The sequence below is a fragment of the Chelonoidis abingdonii genome, chromosome 26 (assembly GCF_003597395.2).
Source record: "Chelonoidis abingdonii isolate Lonesome George chromosome 26, CheloAbing_2.0, whole genome shotgun sequence".
In the NCBI taxonomy this organism is placed as follows: Eukaryota; Metazoa; Chordata; order Testudines; family Testudinidae; genus Chelonoidis; species Chelonoidis abingdonii.
The window spans coordinates 6,549,375-6,569,688 of NC_133794.1; the positions used below are offsets into that span (position 1 = coordinate 6,549,375).

General features: G+C 62.3%; 1 protein-coding gene across 2 annotated transcripts in view; it reads left to right on the plus strand.

Moving 5' to 3' along the window:
• OLFM2 (olfactomedin 2) overlaps positions 1-20,314 on the plus strand; it is an 82,035-nt gene that overhangs the window by 2,805 nt on the left and 58,916 nt on the right. Inside the window, exon 1 of one of the 2 annotated variants that reach the window (XM_032793159.2) lies at positions 8,770-8,933. The exons of the other annotated variant lie outside the window; for it this stretch is intronic. Within the exon in view, the coding sequence (XP_032649050.1) occupies positions 8,796-8,933 (138 nt within the window). The 5' untranslated portion in view covers positions 8,770-8,795. Of the gene's footprint in view, positions 1-8,769; positions 8,934-20,314 lie in introns of those variants that run through there. 2 annotated transcript variants of the gene reach the window in all.

Sequence of the window (20,314 nt, forward strand, 5' to 3'; positions counted from 1 at the left end):
CCTTGCAGCGCCCCAGGGGCCAGGTGGGCAGGGCACACAGCCTCCGGGCTCTGGCCCTGGGGTGAGTCCAGCAGAGCATCTGCAGTGACTGGCAGCATCTGTCAGTCACCTAGAGCCCAGCACCCCAGGGGCCAGGCGGGCAACGCACACAGCCTCCGGGCTCTGGTCTGGGGGTGAGTCCAGCTGAGCATCTGCCATGACCAGCGCCCCAGGGGCCAGGCGGGCAGGGCATGCAGCCTCCGGGCTCTGGTCCGGGGGTGAGTCCAGCTGAGCATCTGCCATGACCAGCGCCCCAGGGGCCAGGCGGGCAGGGCATGCAGCCTCTGGGCTCTGGTCCGGGGGTGAGTCCAGCTGAGCATCTGCAGTGACCGGTGTCCCTGGGGCCAGCTGCGGGAGGTCAGGCAGGGCTGAATCCACCCAGGGGGAGCTGTGACCCCAGAGGCCTGGCTCTGCTGACAGCCAACCTCCCCTGCTCTTCCCTCCCTGAGCCTCCATGCCCCCCTACTCTTCTGGTCTCCCTCCCTCCCAGCCCCACTGCCTGGGGGTCCCTGGGCCAGAGGATCTGCCAGGAAAGGAGGATCCTGGGTCTAAACATGAGTGATGTCTCCCCATGGGTCCCCACCCGTGGCACTGCACAGGCCCTGGGCTGGAATTCCACCCACTCCCCGAGTCGCTGGCAGACAGCCACATGGGAAGCCGGATTACAAACCCCGTGGGCTCCAGTGGCTAGAATCCAGGTGCTGCCCAGGCCCAGAGCCCCTTGGGGGCAGCTGTGGGGGGAAGAGGGGATGCCCCCAGGCCTGGAGCTGGCAGGGCTCTGTCACGGAGTGGCTGGCAAAGAACTGGGATCTGCAGCTGGCGGCAGGGCTGGACTCCCTTGGGGTGGTCCCTGAGTTGCTCTTTGCAGACTCTGCCTCCACCAGCCTCAGCCCTGGCCTCCAATCCCACGCAGCCGAGCAGTGGCTGAGTCAGCCTGGCACAGCTGGCACCTGCAAGCCCTGTCCTGGGGCATGGAGGCTGCAGCTGCTCCCAGACTCCTGGTTAGACAGCTGGGTCTGCTGAATATTCACCAGGGCAGGCTCGCCCGCCATTGGCCAGCATCGGCTCTGTCTGCTGAATATGCATGATGTGCCCAGGGCTGGGGTTGGCTAGACAGCTGCTGCTCAGCCCACCCTGCCGCCCTCTATGCCTGGGGGTGGGGGCGGGGAGGTCTCTCACCTCAGACACAGGTGTCGTGGGGGTGGGGGGTGTCCTCCGATCTGAGCTCATTAGTGCTGTACTCTGGTTCCACCTAGTTCTGCTATCGCTCCCACCCCTGTGCAAAGTGAGCATGTTACTTGGTGCTGGGTGGGTCTGGCGTGCAAAGTGAGCATGCAGTGGTTGAGAATGGTGCACGAGGGCCGGGTAGGCCTGGCGTGCAAAGCGAGCGTGCAGTGGCTGGGAGTGGTGCACAAGGGCTGGGTGGAACTGGCGTGCAAAGTGAGTGTGCAGTGGTTGGGAGTGGTTGTCACGGAGTGTGGGGGAGTCCGGCTCTGGACCCCTCTTCCTGGACCCCACAGTGACTTTTAGCCAGTCAGTAAAACAGAAGGTTTATTGGACAACAGGAACACAGGTTACAGCAGAGCTTGCAGGCACAGGCAGGACCCCTCCATCCAGTCCTTCTGGGCTTTCAGGGTGCTTGGATCCCCGCTAGGATACCCTGAATTGTGCCCCACAGCCCAAAACCCCAACTCAAAAAAAACTTCCCTCCTGCCACTCCCCTCCTTTATCCTCCTTCCCGGCCCGGGTGTTGACCTTCCCCCCGCCCTTACCTAGCTCAGGTTACAGGCTCTGGTATCCTCCACCCTCTAAAGTCCTCCCCTGCTCTCCCATCCCCCACACAGACAGCCCCTACTACATCACAGTGGTGTACGAGGGCCGGGTGGGCCTGGTGTGCAAAGCAAGCGTGCAGTGGTTGGGAGTGGTGTACGAGGGCCGGATGAGCCTGGCGTGCAAAGCAAGCATGCAGTGGTTGGGAGTGGTGCACGTGGGCCTGGCATGCAAAGCGAGTGTGCAGTGGTTGGGAGTGGTGCACGTGGGCCTGGCATGCAAAGCGAGTGTGCAGTGGTTGGGAGTGGTGCACGTGGGCCTGGCATGCAAAGCGAGTGTGCAGTGGTTGGGAGTGGTGCACGTGGGCCTGGCATGCAAAGCGAGTGTGCAGTGGTTGGGAGTGGTGCACGTGGGCCTGGCATGCAAAGCGAGTGTGCAGTGGTTGGGAGTGGTGCACGTGGGCCTGGCATGCAAAGCGAGTGTGCAGTGGTTGGGAGTGGTGCACGTGGGCCTGGCATGCAAAGCGAGTGTGCAGTGGTTGGGAGTGGTGCACGTGGGCCTGGTGTGCAAAGTGAGCGTGCAGTGGTTGGGAGTGGTGCACATGGGCCTGGCATGCAAAGTGAGCGTTCAGTGGTTGGGAGTGGTGTATGACGGCCGGATGAGCCTGGTGTGCAAAGCAAGCATGCAGTGGTTGGGAGTGGTGCACATGGGCCTGGCATGCAAAGCGAGTGTGCAGTGGTTGGGAGTGGTGCACGAGAGCCGGATGGGCCTGGCGTGCAAAACCAGCGTGCAGTGGTTGGGAGTGGTGTATGATGGCCAGATGAGCCTGGTGTGCAAAGCGAGCATGCAGTGGTTGGGAGTGGTGCACGTGGGCCTGGCGTGCAAAGCGAGCGTGCAGTGGTTGGGAATGGTGCAGGATGGGAGAGGGTGGGACTCATGCCCTCAAGGAGGAGGTTGCATGTGCTAACTCTAGGTATTCTAGTTACTCATAGTGACGTGTGGCCCTTTCCTGAACCCTGTGGGGCTCTCGGCCTCCGAGAGATCCTGTGGCAGAGAGTTCCACCGGCTCATTGTGAACCATACGGAAAATGTGTGCTTGTTACCTTCACGTTCTAGCTAGAGCAGCTGCTGGGCCACCAGGGTCTGCCCCTGTCTCCTAAGGGCGCCTTTGCCTTTCTTTGGCTCTAGTGCTCACGGACAAGTTTGGGGGGTGCATGTGTCTGAGTCTCCTCTCCCCCAGGAGCTGCGCTGTCTCCCTGCTCATTGTCTCCTTATGACCACGGTTCATTCCCCAGCAGGGCGCTAAATGCCACATAACAAGCCTGAATTAACGAGCAATTTACATGCAGATTCCCAGTGATTACACTACGGTTGGGCAAATTAGAAGAGAATCAGCGAGTGCTGAGGTGGGTGGGTGGGTGCTGGGGTCACTGATCTCTGGCCTGTAGCATAACAATACACACTTCCCGTGTAGGTGTCTGTGCCCCCTCTGTGGGGTGGGTACCTCAGCGCCTCCAGCTCCCATTCCCTTGGCCCCACAGGCAGTGCCGTCTCCCCTCTGGCAGGCCTGGCCCACGTGCTTGCAGAGGTGCTGGCGACCCAGAGAGCGGGGCTGGGTGTGCGTATCTCAGTGAGGCTGGGCATTGTGGGTGCTGCTGGGACGCCCATTGGGAGCTGGGTGCTCCAGGCAGGGCAAGGGGCTTCTCTTATAGGGGTCTCTCTTCCCCGGCTGGCCAGAGTCTTGCAGAGAGGGGGCTGGGGCTGGGCACTCGGGGCAGCTTGAAGGGTCCGTGGCAGGGGCTAGGACAGAGCTGGCAGAGGGACGGGCTCAGGGCTGGGCTGAGCGGCACGGTCTCTCTCATCACAGCAGTGCACAGCTGTGCTTCCCGCACTCCATGGCCGCTGAGCCCCAGCCTGTCGCCCGCGGGGATGCGGCTGGTGTGACACGTGGGCTGCTGCTGCCACCTGATGCTCACTGGCTCCCTGCCTGTGCCAGGCACCAGGATGCCCCGTCTCAGTCAGGGCAGGTCAGTGCTGGGGCCTCTGGCACTGCTGCCAACCACATGCAGGGCAGTATCCTTGGCATGCAGCCTGGCATGGGAGCAGAGAAGATGGGACAGACCTGGGGTCTCTGGGCCTCGAACCTTATGGTGCCAGTTCCTGAGTGTTTGGGGGGATCCTCCCGCAGCATCTGGGCACCGCCTGCCTGCCCCCTGCCTGGAAGTGGCTGCATAGGGCAGTAATGCTGATTCCCCCCTTACCCGGCATCTCACCCCATTGCAAGCTCTGCCAAGATATGTGTGTGTGGGGGAGCCCTGATTGAGGCACCTCACCCGGAGACCTGGGGGGAGGGGGCTGCACCCACCTTGCCCCTTCTGCTCCCCCAGGCTCTGTTTTTCTGCCCGCCGGAGTCTGTCCCCTCGGCTTCATCCCTGTCTCCCCACGGTGTCCCCCTCCCCCAGCGCTCGGAAGAGCCCCCATCCCTGCAGCCAGCCTGGCCTGGGGCCGTCTCCACTCGTCCCACCGATGGGGGGAGCCAGAGCCCCAGTAGCTGGTCCTGGCACCTGGTGCAGGGATTTGTGTGATGGATAAGTCGTGTGTGTGTGTGTGTGTGTGTGACTGACTCGCTCTCGCCTCCGTGGCCTGGGCGAGGCTCAGTGAGGCTTGAAGGCAGCGGGTTCCAAATGGGAGAGAGGAAGAGGCGTGGGCCAGTGGAACTCTCTGCCACAAGGGTTCGCTGAGGCTGAGGAGTGTTGTTTACTGGTGTTACGGCAGCACCCAGGGCCCCAGAGTGAGGGCGTGGCGCAGACACTAAATGGAGACGGGCCCTGCCCTGAACAACTGACATTCTCCATGCAGCCGAGAGCTAGGCAGGGTTGAGAAAAGGGACCAGCTGTTTCTGTGACTAATGAGAACATCCCTAGTTAGAGCAGTGAGGGGCAGAATGGGCCCAAGAAGCCTGGCTGGGCCAGAGGCCCCCTGTGTCCTGACCTGTAACTCCCAGGGGTCAGCAGGGGGCTTGCCTGGGGCCGAGAATCCCACCGCTGCCTCCTGCAGGGCTTAGGCACCTTCCTCCACAGCAGCGGTGCTGTCAGAGCCGGGATACCGGGCTAGACAGGCGCTGGGCTGGGCTAGGGACTCGTATGTGTGTGCACACGCGGTGCTGCTGCTGTTGTTGGAGCCGGGATACCGGGCTAGACAGGCGCTGGGCTGGGCTTGGGACTCGTGTGTGTCTGTGTGCGCGATGCTGCTGCTGTTGTTGGAGCCGGGATACCGGGCTAGACGGGCCCTGGGCTGGGCTAGGGACTCGTGTGTGTCTGTGTGTGTGGTGCTGCTGTTGTTGGAGCCGGGATACCGGGCTAGACAGGCGCTGGGCTGGGCTTAGGAATCGTGTGGTGTGCAAACGCGTTTGCTGGCTGTATGTCTGGAGCCGGGATACCGGTAGACAGCGTGGGCTGGGCTTGGGACTGTGTCTGGTCTGTAGTGCGCGATGCTGATGTGTTTGTTGGAGCGGGATACCAGGCTAGCGGGCGCTGGGCTGGGCTTAGGACTCGTTGGTGTGTCTGTGTGCGTGGTGCTGCTGTTGTTGGGCCGGGATACCGGTCTGACGGGCGTGGGCTGGCTAGGGGTCGTGTGTGTCTCGTGTGCGTGGCTGCTGTTGAGCCGCGGATACCGGGCTAGACGGGCGTGGGCTGGGTAGGATCGTGTGTGTCTGTATGTTGCTGCTGTTGTTGGATGCCGGGAGACGGGCTAGACGGGCCTGGGGCTGGGCTAGGGACGTCGTGTGTGTCTGTGTGCGCGATGCTGCTGCTGTTGGAGCCGGGATACCGGGCTAGACGGAGCGCTGGCTGGCTAGACTCATGGATGTCTGGTGCGTTGCTGCTGCTGTTGTGGGAGCCGGGGATTACCTCCGGCTAGACGGGCGCTGGGCTGGGCTAGGGGCTCGTGTGTGTCTGGTGTAGCGTGGTGCTGCTGTTGTTGAGCGGGTACCGGGGCGAGACGGGCGCTGGGCTGCGGTAGGGACTCGTGTTGTCTGTGTGCGTGTGCTGCTGTTGTTGGACCGGGCGGATACCGGCCTAGACGGGGCGCCTGTCGCGTGGTGCGTGCACACGCATGTGACTGCTAAGTCCCACAAGGTGCACTGCAGCACCAGCTCGAGCACGGCTTGTGGTCTGCGGTTGGGCCAGCGCTACGCTGGGCAAGAGTGCCGACTGGACGCATCGCTGACTGAGCGGGTTCATTCACACCGCGTCCTAGAGGCGCTGTCCTGCTGTCTGGGCAGCGCCCGGCGGCGACGGGGCCGCCGGTCTCGGTTCGCGGATGTGTCTGGGCAGCGCCCGGCGCGACGGGGCCCCGGTCGCGGTTCGCTCGGTGTTCTGGCCAGCGCCCCGGCGGCGACGGCGCCCGTCTCTGGTTTCGCTGGTGATTGTGTCTGAGGCGGCGCCCGGCTTGCGGACGGGGCCACCCCGGTCTCGGGTCACTCGCTTTGTTGTCTGGCGTAGCGGCCCGGCCGCGACGGGGCCCCGGTTCTTCAGGTCAGCCTGCTGTGTTCTGGCCAGCGGCCCGGCGCGACGGGCACCGGTCTCGGTCGCTGTGATCGTGTCTGGGCAGCGCCCCGGCGCCGACGGGGCCCCGGTCTCGGTCGCTGTGTGTCTGGGCAGCGCCTGGCGCGACGGGGCCCCGGTCTCGGTCGCTGTGTGTCTGGGCAGCGCCCGGCCTGATGTGGCCCTGATCTCGGTCGCTGTGTGTCTGAGCAGCACCCGGCACGACAGGGCCCCAGTCTCGATCACTGTGTGTCTGGGCAGCGCCTCCAAGGGGCCTCCAAGTGCTCCCATCATAGAAACTATGTTAATATGAACAAAACAAACACTCCTTCCTGTGTACTGAGTTCTGTGGATGTAGGGTCTCTGACTCCTGGGTTCTGTAGCTCTGAGGGGGGGACGGGGTTGAGTGGTTGGAGCAGGGGTGGGGAGCCAGGACTCCTGGGTTCTATCTGCAGCTTTGGGAGGGAACGGGATCGAGTGGTTGGAGCAGGGGGCTGGGAGCCAGGACTCCTGGATTCTATCTGCAGCTCTGGGAGGGAACGGGGTCGAGTAGTTGGAGCAGGGGGCTGGAAGCCAGGACTCCTGGGTTCTATCTGCAGCTTTGGGAGGGAACGGGATCGAGTGGTAGGAGCAGGGGGCTGGGAGCCAGGACTCCTGGATTCTATCTGTAGCTCTGGGAGGGGACGGGGTCGAGTGGTTGGAGTAGAGGGCTGGGAGTCAGGACTCCTGGGTTCTATCTGTAGCTCTGGGACGGGACGAGGTTGAGTGGTTGGAGCAGGGGGCTGGAAGCCAGGACTCCTGGGTTCTGTGTCAGCATGAAGAGGGAGCTGCCCTCTGGCCCGATCTGAGGTAGCGAGACGTCTGTGTGGCCAGCAGGTGGCGATGCTGGGCTTGGAAACAAACCGGCTCGGGGGGCGCTGGGCTGAGGCAGGTGCAGGGGACGAGGGGCTGGGGGGCCCCGGGGGACAGAGCAGGGAGCAGGGCAGAATTGACCTGGGACTGTTGCAGGGAGGTTACGTTGGGGATGAGAGAAAATCTCCCTGCGCTGTAACCTGAGCCAGGTGTGGGGTTGGGAGAATTCACACCTGCCCGGGAGACTGAACAAAGGACAGGGGAGAGGGGACGGGGAGAAAGCTGCTGGAGGGATTTTTAGTTTCAGTTTGGGCTGGGGGGTACAACACATGGAATCCCAAGCTGGGGTCTAAGCTCCTTGAACCCCCAGAAGGACTTGACTGAGGAGTTCTGGCTGTACCTACAAGCTCTGCTGTAACCTGCGTTCCTGCTGTCCAATAAACCTTCTGTTTTACTGGCTGGCTGAGAGTCACAGTGAATCCCGGGAAGAGGGGTGCAGGGCCCTGACCCGCCCCCCCACTCCGTGACAGGGGGATGATCACTTGCCCTCACAGCAGCCGCAGCTGGGGGGCAAAGGGGCCAGTCCTGCTAGTGACAGAGAGGGGGCAGATGTGGGCTCCGGGGCTGCTGTCTGGAGTGGGGAGGGGCAGGGCTGGGCCCGCTGGCCAAGGGCTCTCTGGGGCTGAGCAGGGGGGAGTTTACAGTTAAAATTGCGAATGAAGCGTGCACACACACACACTGCACGCATGTGCGCACACACCTCATGCACACATATGCAGGGTTCAGGAGGACACACATGCACACACCACATGTGTGCACACACACACACAGAGTTCAGTCAGGCATGTGCACGCACACACTTCGGGTCAGCTTGGCAGGTTCCCTTCTGCCTGGGCTCTGTACAGCGCCACCACCAGGGCGTCTGGGCACTTTCTCCCCTGCGTGGGGGGGTCAGCAGCAATAGCAGGTTGTGTTCCCTCCAGGGAAGGGGCAGCTGGGCTGTGGGTGCTGCAAGGTCTTGGGGTCCCAGCCTTGTCAGCCACTCAGCCTCCCTCCTGCTCTGGGGCAACCCAGGCAGGGCCCTTCCCATCCTGCCGGCCTCTAGCTACCCGTCCCCCCAAAGCCCCCACCTGGTGCGGAGCCCCCACGTGGGGCCAGGGCCTCTCCCTGTAGCCGGCTGGCGATTGGCGAGATCCTGAGTGACAGGGCCCCCCCGTGCGATGCTCTCCCAGTGACCAGCCCCCCCACCTCACCGCTTTGATGTGTCCTTCCCCTGAGCTCCCTCCCCGTTTCCTCGACAGCCCCCTAAGCTCCTGGCCGGTGCTGGAGGCTCAGAGCCAAGCCCCCCCGGGAGCCCAGGTCTCCACGGAGACCGGGCCAGATGGCCAGGGCGTCCCGGTGCCATGTCTGCTCAGCCCAGCTGGCCCGTGGCCATGACGTCACTCGGCTGGAAGTGATGGGAGGGGAGCGGGCGCTTTATAAGGACGGGAGCGGAGCCGCGCGGTTCTCTCCAGCGGAGGAGGCTGGGGGGCTCCCTGGGTCGGGAAGCAGGCTGCCGCCCCGCCGAGGGGGGATGAGGCAGGGGCCGACATGACCGTGCCGCTGCTGAAGATCGGAGCCGTGCTCAGCACCATGGCCATGGTCACCAACTGGATGTCGCAGACGCTGCCGTCCCTGGTGGGGCTCAACGGCACCACGATCTCCCGGGCTGGCACCTCGGAGAAAATCGTGAGTCTGCGGGAGCGGCTGTGTGTGTCTGGGGGGGGTCTGGCCGGGTGCCCCATGGCCGGGTGTCTGTGCGAGCGACTGTGTGTGTCTGGGGGGGGAGGTCTGTCCAGGTGCCCCATGGCCGGGTGTCTGTGTGAGTCTGGGGAGGGCGGTTAGGGACTGGTTCTTGTCAGTGCGCATGGGTGTCATGTGTGAGCCTCTCGTTGTGCTCGCTCTGGCGTCGGGGGAGGTGTACTGTCCATACGTGGCCCAATGGATGGCGGTCTGTAGTTCTGCTGCGCAAGCAGATCGAGGCAGACCTGTGTCCTGAACCAGAGTTGCTCGTGTGATTCTCGGTGTGATTTCGAAGGAGGATGCATCGACGTATGCCCCATCCAAAGCCGTCATGAATGGTGTCGTTGTGTGAGCGGCTGGGCGTCTCAGGGGGGGGGAGGTGCCTGTCCGTCCAGGTGCCCTGTGGCCAGATGTCTGCGGGAGCAGCTGTGTCTTGGGGGGATGTCTGTCTGGGTGCCCCGTGGCCAGGGGTCTACGCGAATGGCTGTGTCTGGGGGGTGTCTGTCCGTCCGGGTGCCCCACACGCTGCCGGGCGGCTGACTCAGGGGAGTCAGGGTCTGCCTGCGTCCATCCGTCTGCACTAGCAGCTGGTGGGGGGGGTGTGTCCGTCCGGGTGCCCCGCACGCTGCCGGGTGTCTGCGCAAGCGGCTGTGTGTGTCTGGGGGGTGTCTGTCCGTCCAGGTGACCAGGTAGGTGTCTGTCCGTCTGGATGCTCCGCACGCTGCCGGCGGCTGACTCTGGGATGTCAGTGTCCGTCCGTGTCCGGCTGCCTGTGCAGGGACCCTATCGGGGCTGTCTCTGTGTTTTGCTGCAGCTTGGCGGGGGATGCCCTGGCCTCTCTGCTCCCTGCCCCCCCCGCCATCCCTCTCCCTGCCTCCCCACACTTCGCATGGAGAGCCCCCCGGAGAGCAGTGCTGCTGGGGCTCAGCAGGGCAGGACCCCGGGGGGAGAAGTGATGAGCAGCTGCTCTGTGCTGTGGGTCCCCATCGCTGGGGCTGGTTGTCACAGATTTACTGGCTGCAGCGTTCTCTCCCGACCATCTGTCCGAGCGCCGTGCTGATCGGGGTTGGGCTCCCCGCGGTCACGCTCCTGCGTTTCCAGACCCCTTTGTGGGCTGGGGTGGGATTTTCAGACCCTCTTGCACCCATGGCAAGGAGGAGAGAGAAGTGTTCCCCCCCGTCCCCTGCAGGAGACCAGGTGAGGGGCTGGTGGCCCCCCAGTCGCTGCAGAGGAGCCGATGGGGCAGTGCCAGTGACCCTTCCGGCCAGCCCCTCTGGGAGGCAGGTGCTGCAGGCACCGCAGCCCTCCCCACTCCCCCAGTTTAAATGACTCGCCGCGCTGAGCATCTCCGTCCCCCATGAGCCAGAGCAGGGCTGGAGGGGCCCCGAGCAGCCCCAGGCTCGGCCGCCAGCTCGCCGCCCTTGGCAGCTGGCTCGGAGCGGGATAGCACTGGGCAGGACCCACCTGAGGCTCTTTAATGGCCTGAAAAAAGCCTCCCCCCATATGAGGAGGAGAGGACCCCCGCACACTCTGGCAACTTCATGCCTGTCCGAGTCGATTCTGCACCCGCTGGGTGCACCAGAGACTTTGCGCTTTCTCTGGCTTGAATGGTGGGCTCCTGCCCGGGGGCTCGCAGCTCTGCCAGCGGCTGCACCCCTCGGGGCAGCCATGGGCTGGGGACATGCCACCGGCTCTTCGATGGGACGTACCCTCTGCCTCAGCCTCAGCCTCCCTCCTGTGCGTCATGAGGCCTCTTTGGGCAAATTGTTCACTCATGGACTGTGCAGTCTTGGCTCGTGTGTCCTTCCCCGAGCCGAGTGTCAGGTCCCCCCACGACCTCTCCCATACGGAATGTGTCTGCTTCAAACCAGCTCAGCATGCTGGGGGCAGGACTGCAGGGGGCTGGGGGCTCCCAGCTGGAGGAGCTGGGGAGGGGAACTGCAGGGGCTGGGGGATCCTGGGCTGGAGGAGCTGGGGAGGGGACTGCTGGGGGTTCCCAGGCTGGAGGAGTTGGTGCGGCCTGGGATGGCGACCTGTCAAGGGCGGTAGGGGTGAGCAGAAGCTGGGGGGCGGGACAGCGATGCAAGAGCTGGTGGATCCAAGTGGAAGAGAAGGACTGCGGGGGTGCCGGGGATCTCAGGCTGAGGCGCAGTCAGAGTCAATGGCGGGAGCTGGGGGGGGCAAGGACTGCCGGGGGCTGGAGGCCTCCCAGCTGAGGAGCATGAGCAGAGAGAACTTGCAGGGGTCTGCGGCTAGATCCCAGCTGCAGGAGATGAGACTCTTCGTTTTTTTACGCAGGACTGGGCAATCCCGGGCTGGAGGAGCGGGAGGTGGACGGCGACAGGACTGCAGGGGTCTGGGGAGATCCGGGTGGAGGAGCTGGTGTTGCTGCGGACGCGGCGACGGACTGCCAGGACTGGTCTGGGGTTTTAGGGGATCCCTGCAGCTGGAGGAGCTGCTGCGACGGGGACTTCAGCCGGAGCCTGGAGGAGCAGAGCTGGGCGGTGATCACGGAGTCCCCTGGTGCAATGCCCTCTGGAAACTGCTCCCCACTAGCCAGTAGGACCTTTGGGGACCTCTTCTCCCTCGGTAGCACAGACTTGTAGATGGGCCGAAGAAGCCATCACACGTCTTCACCTCCTGGGTCTACTCTGGAGCCATTCATGCCATCTTCTGCCCCTCCGCGTGCCTTCCCCACCCCCCCGGAGCCCACAACCAGACCGGGTGCCTGGGCGAAGCCACAGCGGATTCTGCCCACCCCACTTTTTGCAGTCCAGACGTCCGACTCTAGCAGCCCAAAACAGTCAGGTTTATTCGATGACAGCGGCAACAGCCGTCTAAAACAGAAGTTGTTAATAGAACTACAGCCGAACCAGACCCACTCAGCCGGCATGTCCTTGGCGTGGCCAGTGCAGCCAGACCCCTAGGTCTGCCCTTCACTCCTGTCCCAGCCAGCTCCAGACTTAATCCCTCCAGCTCCCTCCTCTCTGTTCAGCTCCTTTCCCGGGCCAGGAGGTCACCTGATCCCTTTGTCTGCCAACACTATCAGTGTGGCACCTTGCAGAGGGCGGGCCCCAGGCCATCAGTTGCCCAGGAGACAGGTGCCCGGCATTAGGTGCACTGGCCCTTTGCCTTGCAGCAATCACAACACCCTTTATCAACCCACGGGAGATACTTAAGCAACTGCATTAGGCGGACACTGACTGGCACCAACCAGTGGCTTCAGAGCCAACATTAAGACGAAAAGTCCCAGTTTCGTCCACAGGGTAGATGATGCGGGCAATGGCGATGCAGGGTCGCTGGTGGGAGGCCCTGGCTGGAGGAAGCTGGGGGGACTGCCAGCGGAGCCTGGCAGAGTTCAGAGCTGAGGCGGGCGGGGTGTTGCGTTTCATGGGGCGGGGGATCCCGGGCTGGAGGAGCTGGGTGGGGACTGCAGGGGGCTGGAGGAGTCGGAGCTGGGGGTGAGGGGGCCGGGCGGGCTGCAGGGGTGGGCTCTGTGCCTGCTGGGGGTCCCATGTGGCATTTGCAGGGGGACCTGCCACTGCTGCTGGAGAAGAGAAAAAGGCCCCGATTCTGTGTGGATCGGAAGCAGCGCAGGGGAACTGGCTGGTGTGGAGCCAGCCTGGTTTGCTCAGATCCTCGTTAACTCCAGGCACAGTGCTAACGAGTGTGGAGGGTGGGGTGGAGGGTGCTGCCCCCGTTCCCCCAAGGAGCTGGGCTGTGGAGGAGGGGCAGCCTGGAGAGAAAAGCTCCCTGGGGCTGGCTGGCGGGGGGGAGGGGAATTGTCACAGCTTCCTCACCCCACCCTGAGCAGCCAGCCCCCCCCCCCCCCCCAGCCTTCACCCAAGCCCTGAATTGCTGCTTTGTGTCTCTTGTGCGAGGGCTGGCACCACTCCCTTGGCTGTGCTGGGGGGCGGGTCACACATTGCAGGCAGCATCTTGGGGCTGCAGCTTCCTGGGTAGGGGGGATCTGCATTGAGGGGGGCTGTTGAAGGGCACAATGTTTAGCCCAGGCTGGTTTGAAGCCCTGGCTCCGCGGGCGCAGTTCAGTTCACAGGCGTGGCAGTTGGCAGCACCCTGCGGTGCAGGCTGCCTCAACGCTCATCAAGCTGGTGAGGCAGCTGCATAGGGAATAATGATCCACGTACCTGCCTGCAGGACACCTGGGTTCCCTGCAGGACACCTGGGTTCCCTCCCTGGTGCTGGTGGCTGCCTGCCGTGAATGAGTCTGTGTCAATGCACCTGACAGCCAGAGCTGGAGCATGGGGCCCTGGGAGGCAGTGTCCTGAGCCCGGCTCCTCGCTCAGACAGCAGCTCGGGGGGGGGGGGGGGCAAGTGGTGCTCTGATTGCTGTCTGTCCTGAAATCTCTCCATGTCGTGGGAAGTTCGTTTTGCTCACGGCCTCTCCCTGTGGGGCGCTCAGCGCTTGCCCCCCTCGCTGAGCGAGCGGCCCTCTGGGTTGGGAGGCTCAGTCCCACCCCCTGCCACCTGCACCAGCTTTCCCTGGCGATTGCCATGGTGTGTGGGGGAGATGGGGCAGCAGGAGTGGCTTGTAGCCATGCACGTATGTGCACAAACAGTGCACACAGACCTAGGCATGCACACGAGCCCTTGGATGTGTTCCCGGGTTGTTCCTGTGGAGGGGGCGGGGCAGCCCCATGCCCGCTGGCCTGCAGCAAACTCAGTCAGAAGCACCTTCCTGGGCTCTGGGTTTGAACCTCCCTGGGGCTGCCTGCAGCACCCTGTTGGGGGGCCCTGTGTCTGCTGACATTTGGGAGCCCCCCCATAGCCAGGGCACCTGTGGCTCGGCTTGGCCGGCGGCTCAAAGCGGTTTGGTGGGGTGATGCCAATGGAGTTGGAGTGTTTCCCAGTGTGGTGCCCTGTGGGGGCAGGGCTAGATTCCCCCACCTCCACACACCCTCCCCAGACCCCCTCAGGCCCATCAAACACCCCTCATCAGCTTGGGCTCAGCCGGGAGCCTGGTCGCGCCCTGCCCTGGCATTGGCACGCATGAGCAGCTCTGGCTGGTGGTGCTAACTCAGCGTTTCAGGACCGCTGTGCTCTGGACAGCTCCTGTGATCTCCCTGCCTGGGGAGTGAGCCTGGGCTCCTGGGACCTGCCAAAGCCCAGTACAGGACAGCCTGGAGCTGCGGGGTGGCCAGATAGGACCCCTGATCTCGGTCGCTGTGTGTCTGGGCGGCGCCCGGCCCGACGGGGCCCCGATCTCAGTCGCTGTGTGTCTGGGCGGCGCCCGGCCCGATGGGGCCCCGATCTCAGTCGCTGTGTGTCTGGGCGGCGCCCGGCCCGATGGGGCCCCGATCTCAGTCGCTGTGTGTCTGGGCGGCGCCCTGCCCGATGGGGCCCCGGCCTCAGTCGCTGTGTGTCTGGGCGGTGCGCGGCCCGACGGGGCCCCGGTCTCGGTGTCTAGATGCTGCTGTAATGTAAATACGTCTGGCAGACCCGGGAATTGACCCAGGTGTCCTGGGTCTCAGTCCTTGTCTAGAATAGACCACGTAGCCACAAGCTCACCATTATCTGTGGATCCACTGAGGCAGTGCAGGCCGGGTGGATCCCTGGCTAGTGGCTCTGCTGAGCTCTGTGCTGTTGGCCGTTCCAGTGCAGCAGAAATGCCCTGAGACCCTCACGCAGACGGGGGCTGGGGCTGGAGTTTCCAAGGGAGCCTGAGGAGGAGTTTTGGGTGCCAGATCCTGCTGCCCCTGGTAGCTTTGGCAGCCTTCATCCAGAGCCTTCAAAGCTGGATCAGCCCGTTGTCCCCATGGCGAGGTTAAGTGACTCGCCTACAAGCACAGATGAAGTCGTTGGCAGAGCATGGAAGAACCCAGGAGTCCTGATCTCCGTGTCCCCTGCTTGTGCTGCCCCAGGCAGAGAACTAAGCTGGTGAAGCTGGTCGCCTCTGTGGGCATGTGTGACGGAGCAGGGAGCGGGGTGGATTTGACCTGGGAAACTTTTACCATCTGGTTAAGAGTCCCGGTGAATCGCAGGAAGAGGGGTGCAGGGCCCTGACTCCCCCACACTCCATGACAAAGGGGTCCCAGGGTGCAGAGGGGGTGGGTGAGGGACCTTGGGGTGCGGAGGGGGTGGCTGAGAGTCCCAGGGAATCACAGGAAGAGGGGTGCAGGGCCCTGACTCCCCCACACTCTGTGACAGAGGGGTCCCAGGGTGCAGAGGAGGTGGGTGAGGGACTTGGGGTGCGGAGGGGGCAGGTGAGAGGCCCCAGGGAACCGCAGGAAGAGGGGTGCAGGGCCCTGACTCCCCCACTCTCCGTGACAGAGGGGTCCCAGGGTGCAGAGGGGGTGGGTGAGGGACCTTGGGGTGCGGAGGGGGTAGGTGAGAGGCCCCAGGGAACCACAGGAAGAGGGGTGCAGGGCCCCGACTCCCCCACACTCCATGACAGAGTGCGTTTGGCTTGTTGGGTGATTCTTCTTCAGATGATCAGACTTGTTTTCAAAGCCATCAGCGTTGTTTAATTCCAACTTCCAGGAGCAAACGTGGCTCCCGCAGTGGGTTTGTCTTTGGATTCCTCCTCTCGCGCTCGGCCCTCCCAACAGATGTCAGGGGGAACACAGCCCGCCGGCTCTCCTGACTGGGCACATGGGGCCAGCGTTGTTGTACCCCTGGTAGCCTCTCAGTTCTCCTAGCTTTGGGGCTCTGGCTCTCTGCCCTTCCTCCAGCCCGGTGTCTGCCTCTGCACCCTAGGCTGCTGCTCCTGCCAAACGTCCTCCCAGCGCATCTGGCTCCAGCCAGCCAATAACTGCTCCTGGCAGCAGATTTTCCTTCCACGTTAAGAGCTGATGCAGAAGACATCATGCCAGCTCCTGCCTTTCCTGGGGAGCAGCTGCGTGCTAATGCTATTAAAAGCCTGCAGGCCGCTGTCCTTCTGCGTGGAAATACCTCTGGATCATGGGGAAATGCTGCGTGCTGCCCCGAACGGGAAAATACTGGGCAAGCCACCAGCTTGGGGGAGAGTGCAGGGCAGAGCTGCTGCCTTCCCCCCAAGAGGGACCCTCGGCTGGCTGGGTACCAGGTGGGAAGCTGGGCAGTGCATCTTAACCTTGTTCTTACTTAGAGATCCTTTGCATGAGCCCCTCTCTGGAGTCGGCAGGGTCTTTGACACAGGAGATGAGATTGTAGATATTCCAGCGACACCTAGAGACCCTGATTGAGATGGGGGTTGGGGGGCCTGCTGTGCCTGGTGCTGCAGAGACAGCAAGAGATGGACCCCACCCCAAAGAGCTCAGAGTCCGAAGAGACAGAGTGGAAGGGGAAACTGAGGCACAGAGCACTGCCAGAGCCTGGAGTAGGCAAACAACCCTTTTTCTGTTGGGCTGGAAAGGCCTGATGGGGGATCCTCTCAGAGCTGGGGTGGGAGCCATGCTGTCTCTGGGCCTCTGGCAGGCGGCAACACATCTGCACCATGCTGCGGCGTCTCGGCCTTGCCCAGCCCTGGGCTCCAGGCTGGCACGTCCCTCCTGGGCTGATGTAGCCGCCCTCACATGCTTTGCAGCCAGCTGCCTTGTGAACGCCAGGGCCAGACTCTCCCAGCCCAGCCGCCTGCAGGAGCCCGGTTTAGTCAAAGCAGCTGAACAACGAGCAGGCGTTTCCCTAGCACTGACTGGGCTGTGAAGCAGGAGGCCTCCTGGCCGTTGTTCACACAGCATCGGTTGGCCCAGGTGTCCCTTCCCCTGGGTCTCGTGCAGCGTCCGCACTAGAGCGGAGATCTGCCTGGCAGCCCTGGGCTCTGTTGGGACAGAGGGTCTCCCAAGTGTGGGGTGCGAGCCCCACACCCTCCCCTGCCCTCCTGCAGTAGTTACTCGTGTCACGGGGTGGGGTGGGGGTTGCATGTAACGAGCACATGCAGCCTCATTGCCTGTTTTGTGATTAACCTTGAGTTCGAATGGCGCCAGTTTGCAGCTGCTGCCATGGGGCCGGCAGAGACAGCCCCTGGCCCTTCACTGTGCTTCAACGCCCAGATACGCCTGTGTTAGAAGCAGTGAATGAGGCGTGTCCCAGGCAAACAGCCCCTGTTATGTAGAGCCTCTCCAAGGCGCTGTCCCCGGGGTCTGTGGGAACGGGGTCTGATGCTGGCCGGTGACGCCTGAGATGGGGCAGTTGTGCTGTCCAGCCCCTTGGGGCAGGAGTGTCCGGTGAGGGTGGGGCCTGTCATGCTGGGGCTCAGTCTGGACCTTGCGCTGGTGCTAATTCAGAGCTCTGAGCATCTCCCTTTGCCAGCGTCATGTGAGGAGACGTGTGTGCAGCTCCCTCCTTTGAGTGCCATGTCTGTGCCTCAGTTTCCCCTTGGTCTGTTGACAGACGGAGCTCCTTGGCACTGTCACTCTCTATGCAGTGCCTGGGAGGAGCAGGCCCCTGCCTCTCTCCCCTCGCTGTCCATGGCTGCCTCTAGGGAGGGCCTGGAGCTAGCGGGACCCTGCAGTGACAAGCCTGGACCAATGCCATGCTCCAGCCCAACGAACAGCTCTGTCTGTCCCTGTGCCCGGCACTCCTGCCCCTCTGCAGCACTGGCACTGATGGCCCGATGGAGATACACGCCCCCCCAGTGATTGCTGGGCTGCAGTGCCCTGGGAGCCTCGCTGATTGGCACGATGCTCCCGGGGGTCTCCTGCCCCCCTCCAGGGCATGTCCTGTCTGTCCACATGAGCCTAGTTAGCCACGGCTGCCTCAAATGATCCCACAGTCAGCTGGGCTGGCAGGCTGGGGCCATGTGGGAAATGCTTCTTCTCCTGTGGGCCCCGCTCGTGGCCTGGTGCTCCAGCACGGTGTCCGGAGCAGAGCCCCTTTCCTCCGCTGGTCAGCTCAGTCTGCTTCCTTCGTTTGGTTCCCCTTCTTGCTTCAAAGGCCTTGTGCACAACTTTCACATGGATTGTGTCCCTGTGCGTTGCCCAGCACGGGAATGGCCTTAGCCCGTCTCTGAGGGGGCCAGCACTGGATGCTTAGGGGCTGTGCGTCAGACCCAGGTGGGACCCATTCGGCACTGTCATTTCACAGCCCTGGCCAGGGCTCCCTGGCTGAATGGGGCAGGAGGGGAAGCAGTGGCACTGGTGTGTGGAAGTGGGACTGTTTTTAATGTTTCCTCTGAATACTGTGGGGGGGGCCTCAGTTTCTGGCCGACACTCTGTCTCTTGGGAACTAGTGGCCAGGCCCTTCCCCCCTGCCAGGGGATGCGAAGGGTGTGGGAGAACAAAGAGATCAGACGACCTCCTGGCCCAGGAAAGAGACACAGCCAGAGAGGAGGGGCTGGAGGGGGTTGGGCAGTTTTGGAAGCTGGCTGGGAAATGGAGGGGAGCCCCGATGGGGCTCAGGCCTCCCAGTGGGGTGGTGGCCTCTGGGGCCCAGATGTACCTAACTAAGGGGGGTCCAGTTGTCTGTACTGGCAAGACCTGTTTTGGACTGTGTTCCTGTCATCTAAATAAACCTCTGTGTTACTGGCTAGCTGAGAGTCACGTTTGACTGCAAAGTGGGGGCGCAGGACCCTGTGGCTTCCCAGGACCCCGCTGGGGTGGACTCACTGTGGGAAGCGCACGGAGGGGCAGAGGATGCTGAATGCTCCAAGGAGAGACCCGGGAGGTGAAGCCGTGTGAGCTTCTTGCCCTGGAGACTGTCTGCTCCAAGGGAGAAGAGGCTCCCCAAAGTCCTGCCTGGCTTTGCGGGGAGCAGTTCCAGAGCATCGCCCGGGGACTCTGTGACAACTGGGTGGGGAACTGACTTGCCCAGAGTGCCCCCGCAGAGCAGTGCCCAGTCCGGTGTCACCCCTCAGCGGGGTCCCTTGATGTGGCCCCAGTGTAGACCACAGCCTCTTCTCCAGGCACCTGCTGCTCGCCCCCATTGCTCATGCAGCAAACGTGTCCCATGTGTGCCCCTGCGAATGGCCAAAGCCGAGCTCCCAAGTGCACAGAGTCGCATTTTGGGCCTGAATGCAGCCGGCTCGTCCTGGGCAGCTTTGCCTGTTTCTCCGGCCCCGGCTGGCTTGTGTCAAGCAGAACCGCCTCGGTATTACGCAGTCGGTGCTTGTGTGGCAGGGTAATTAATGTCACCCCTGGCAAGGCAGTCATTGCTTTACAGTAATTGGCTAATCGCTAGGCACTCAGTGGAGTTCCTTGCAAAGTCATTACTCAGGATGAAGTAATGCTGCTGATGTGGCTGGAACAGGCTGTGCCACCCGTGTGCTCGTGAACGCCGCTCAGTCCTTAGCTCTTGGGACAGATTCTCAGCTGCCTTGTGCAGTCATTCACACTAGTGCAAGCAGCACGCCCCCTCTGCACTAGTGCAAACAAGGGGAGGGAAGTGGGGGGTCTGGCCCCACTTTTTCTATAGCATCCTTCACCCCAAACTAGAGTGGTGAAGCGTGTTGTCCACGACTGACATGCAGCCCCTGCTGGACTAGGATAGAGCAGCTGTTTCACATGAGGCAATGTGGTCTAGTGGGGAGGGCACTGGGCTGGGAATTAGGAGACTGGTCTGCTGCTGGGCACCCCTAGGTGACCTCTCTCGACCCTTTGGGGCAGGGTCTGGTTCTCCCTGTGTCAGAACAGCCAGACTGGGTCAGACCAAAGGTCCATCCAGCCCAGTGTCCTGTCTGCTGACAGTGGCCAATGCCAGGTGCCCCAGAGGGAATGAACAGAACAGGAAATCATCAAATGACCCATCCCATGTCACCCATTTCCAGCTGCTGGCAAACAGAGGCCGGGGACACCTTCTCTGTCCATCCTGGCTAATAGCCACTGATGGACCTGTCCTCTGTGAACTTACCTAGTTCCTTTTTGAACCCTGTTATAGTCTTGGCTTTTACAACATCCTCTGGCAAGGAGTTCCACAGGTTGACTGTACAGTGTGTGAAAAAACACTTCCTTTTGTTTGTTTTTAACCTGCTGCCTTTTAATTTCATTTGGTGACGCCTAGTTCTTGTGTTATGAGAAGGAGTAAATAACACTTCCCTATTCACTTTCTCCACACCACTCATGATTTTGTAGACCTCAATCATATCCCCCCTTACTTGTCTCTTTTCCAAGCTGAACAGTATCGCTCTTCTTAATCTCTCCTCATATGGGACCCGTTTCATACCTCTAATCATTTTTGTTGCCCTTTTCTGAACCTTTTCCAAGTCCAATATATCTTTTTTGAGATGGGGTGACCACATCTGCACACAGTATTCAAGGTGTGGGCGTACCATGGATTTATACAGAAGCAATGTGATATTTTCTGGCTTATTATCTATCCCTTTCTTATTATTCCCAACATTCTGTTCACTTTTTTGACTGTGCTGCATATTGAGTGGATGTTTTCAGAGAACT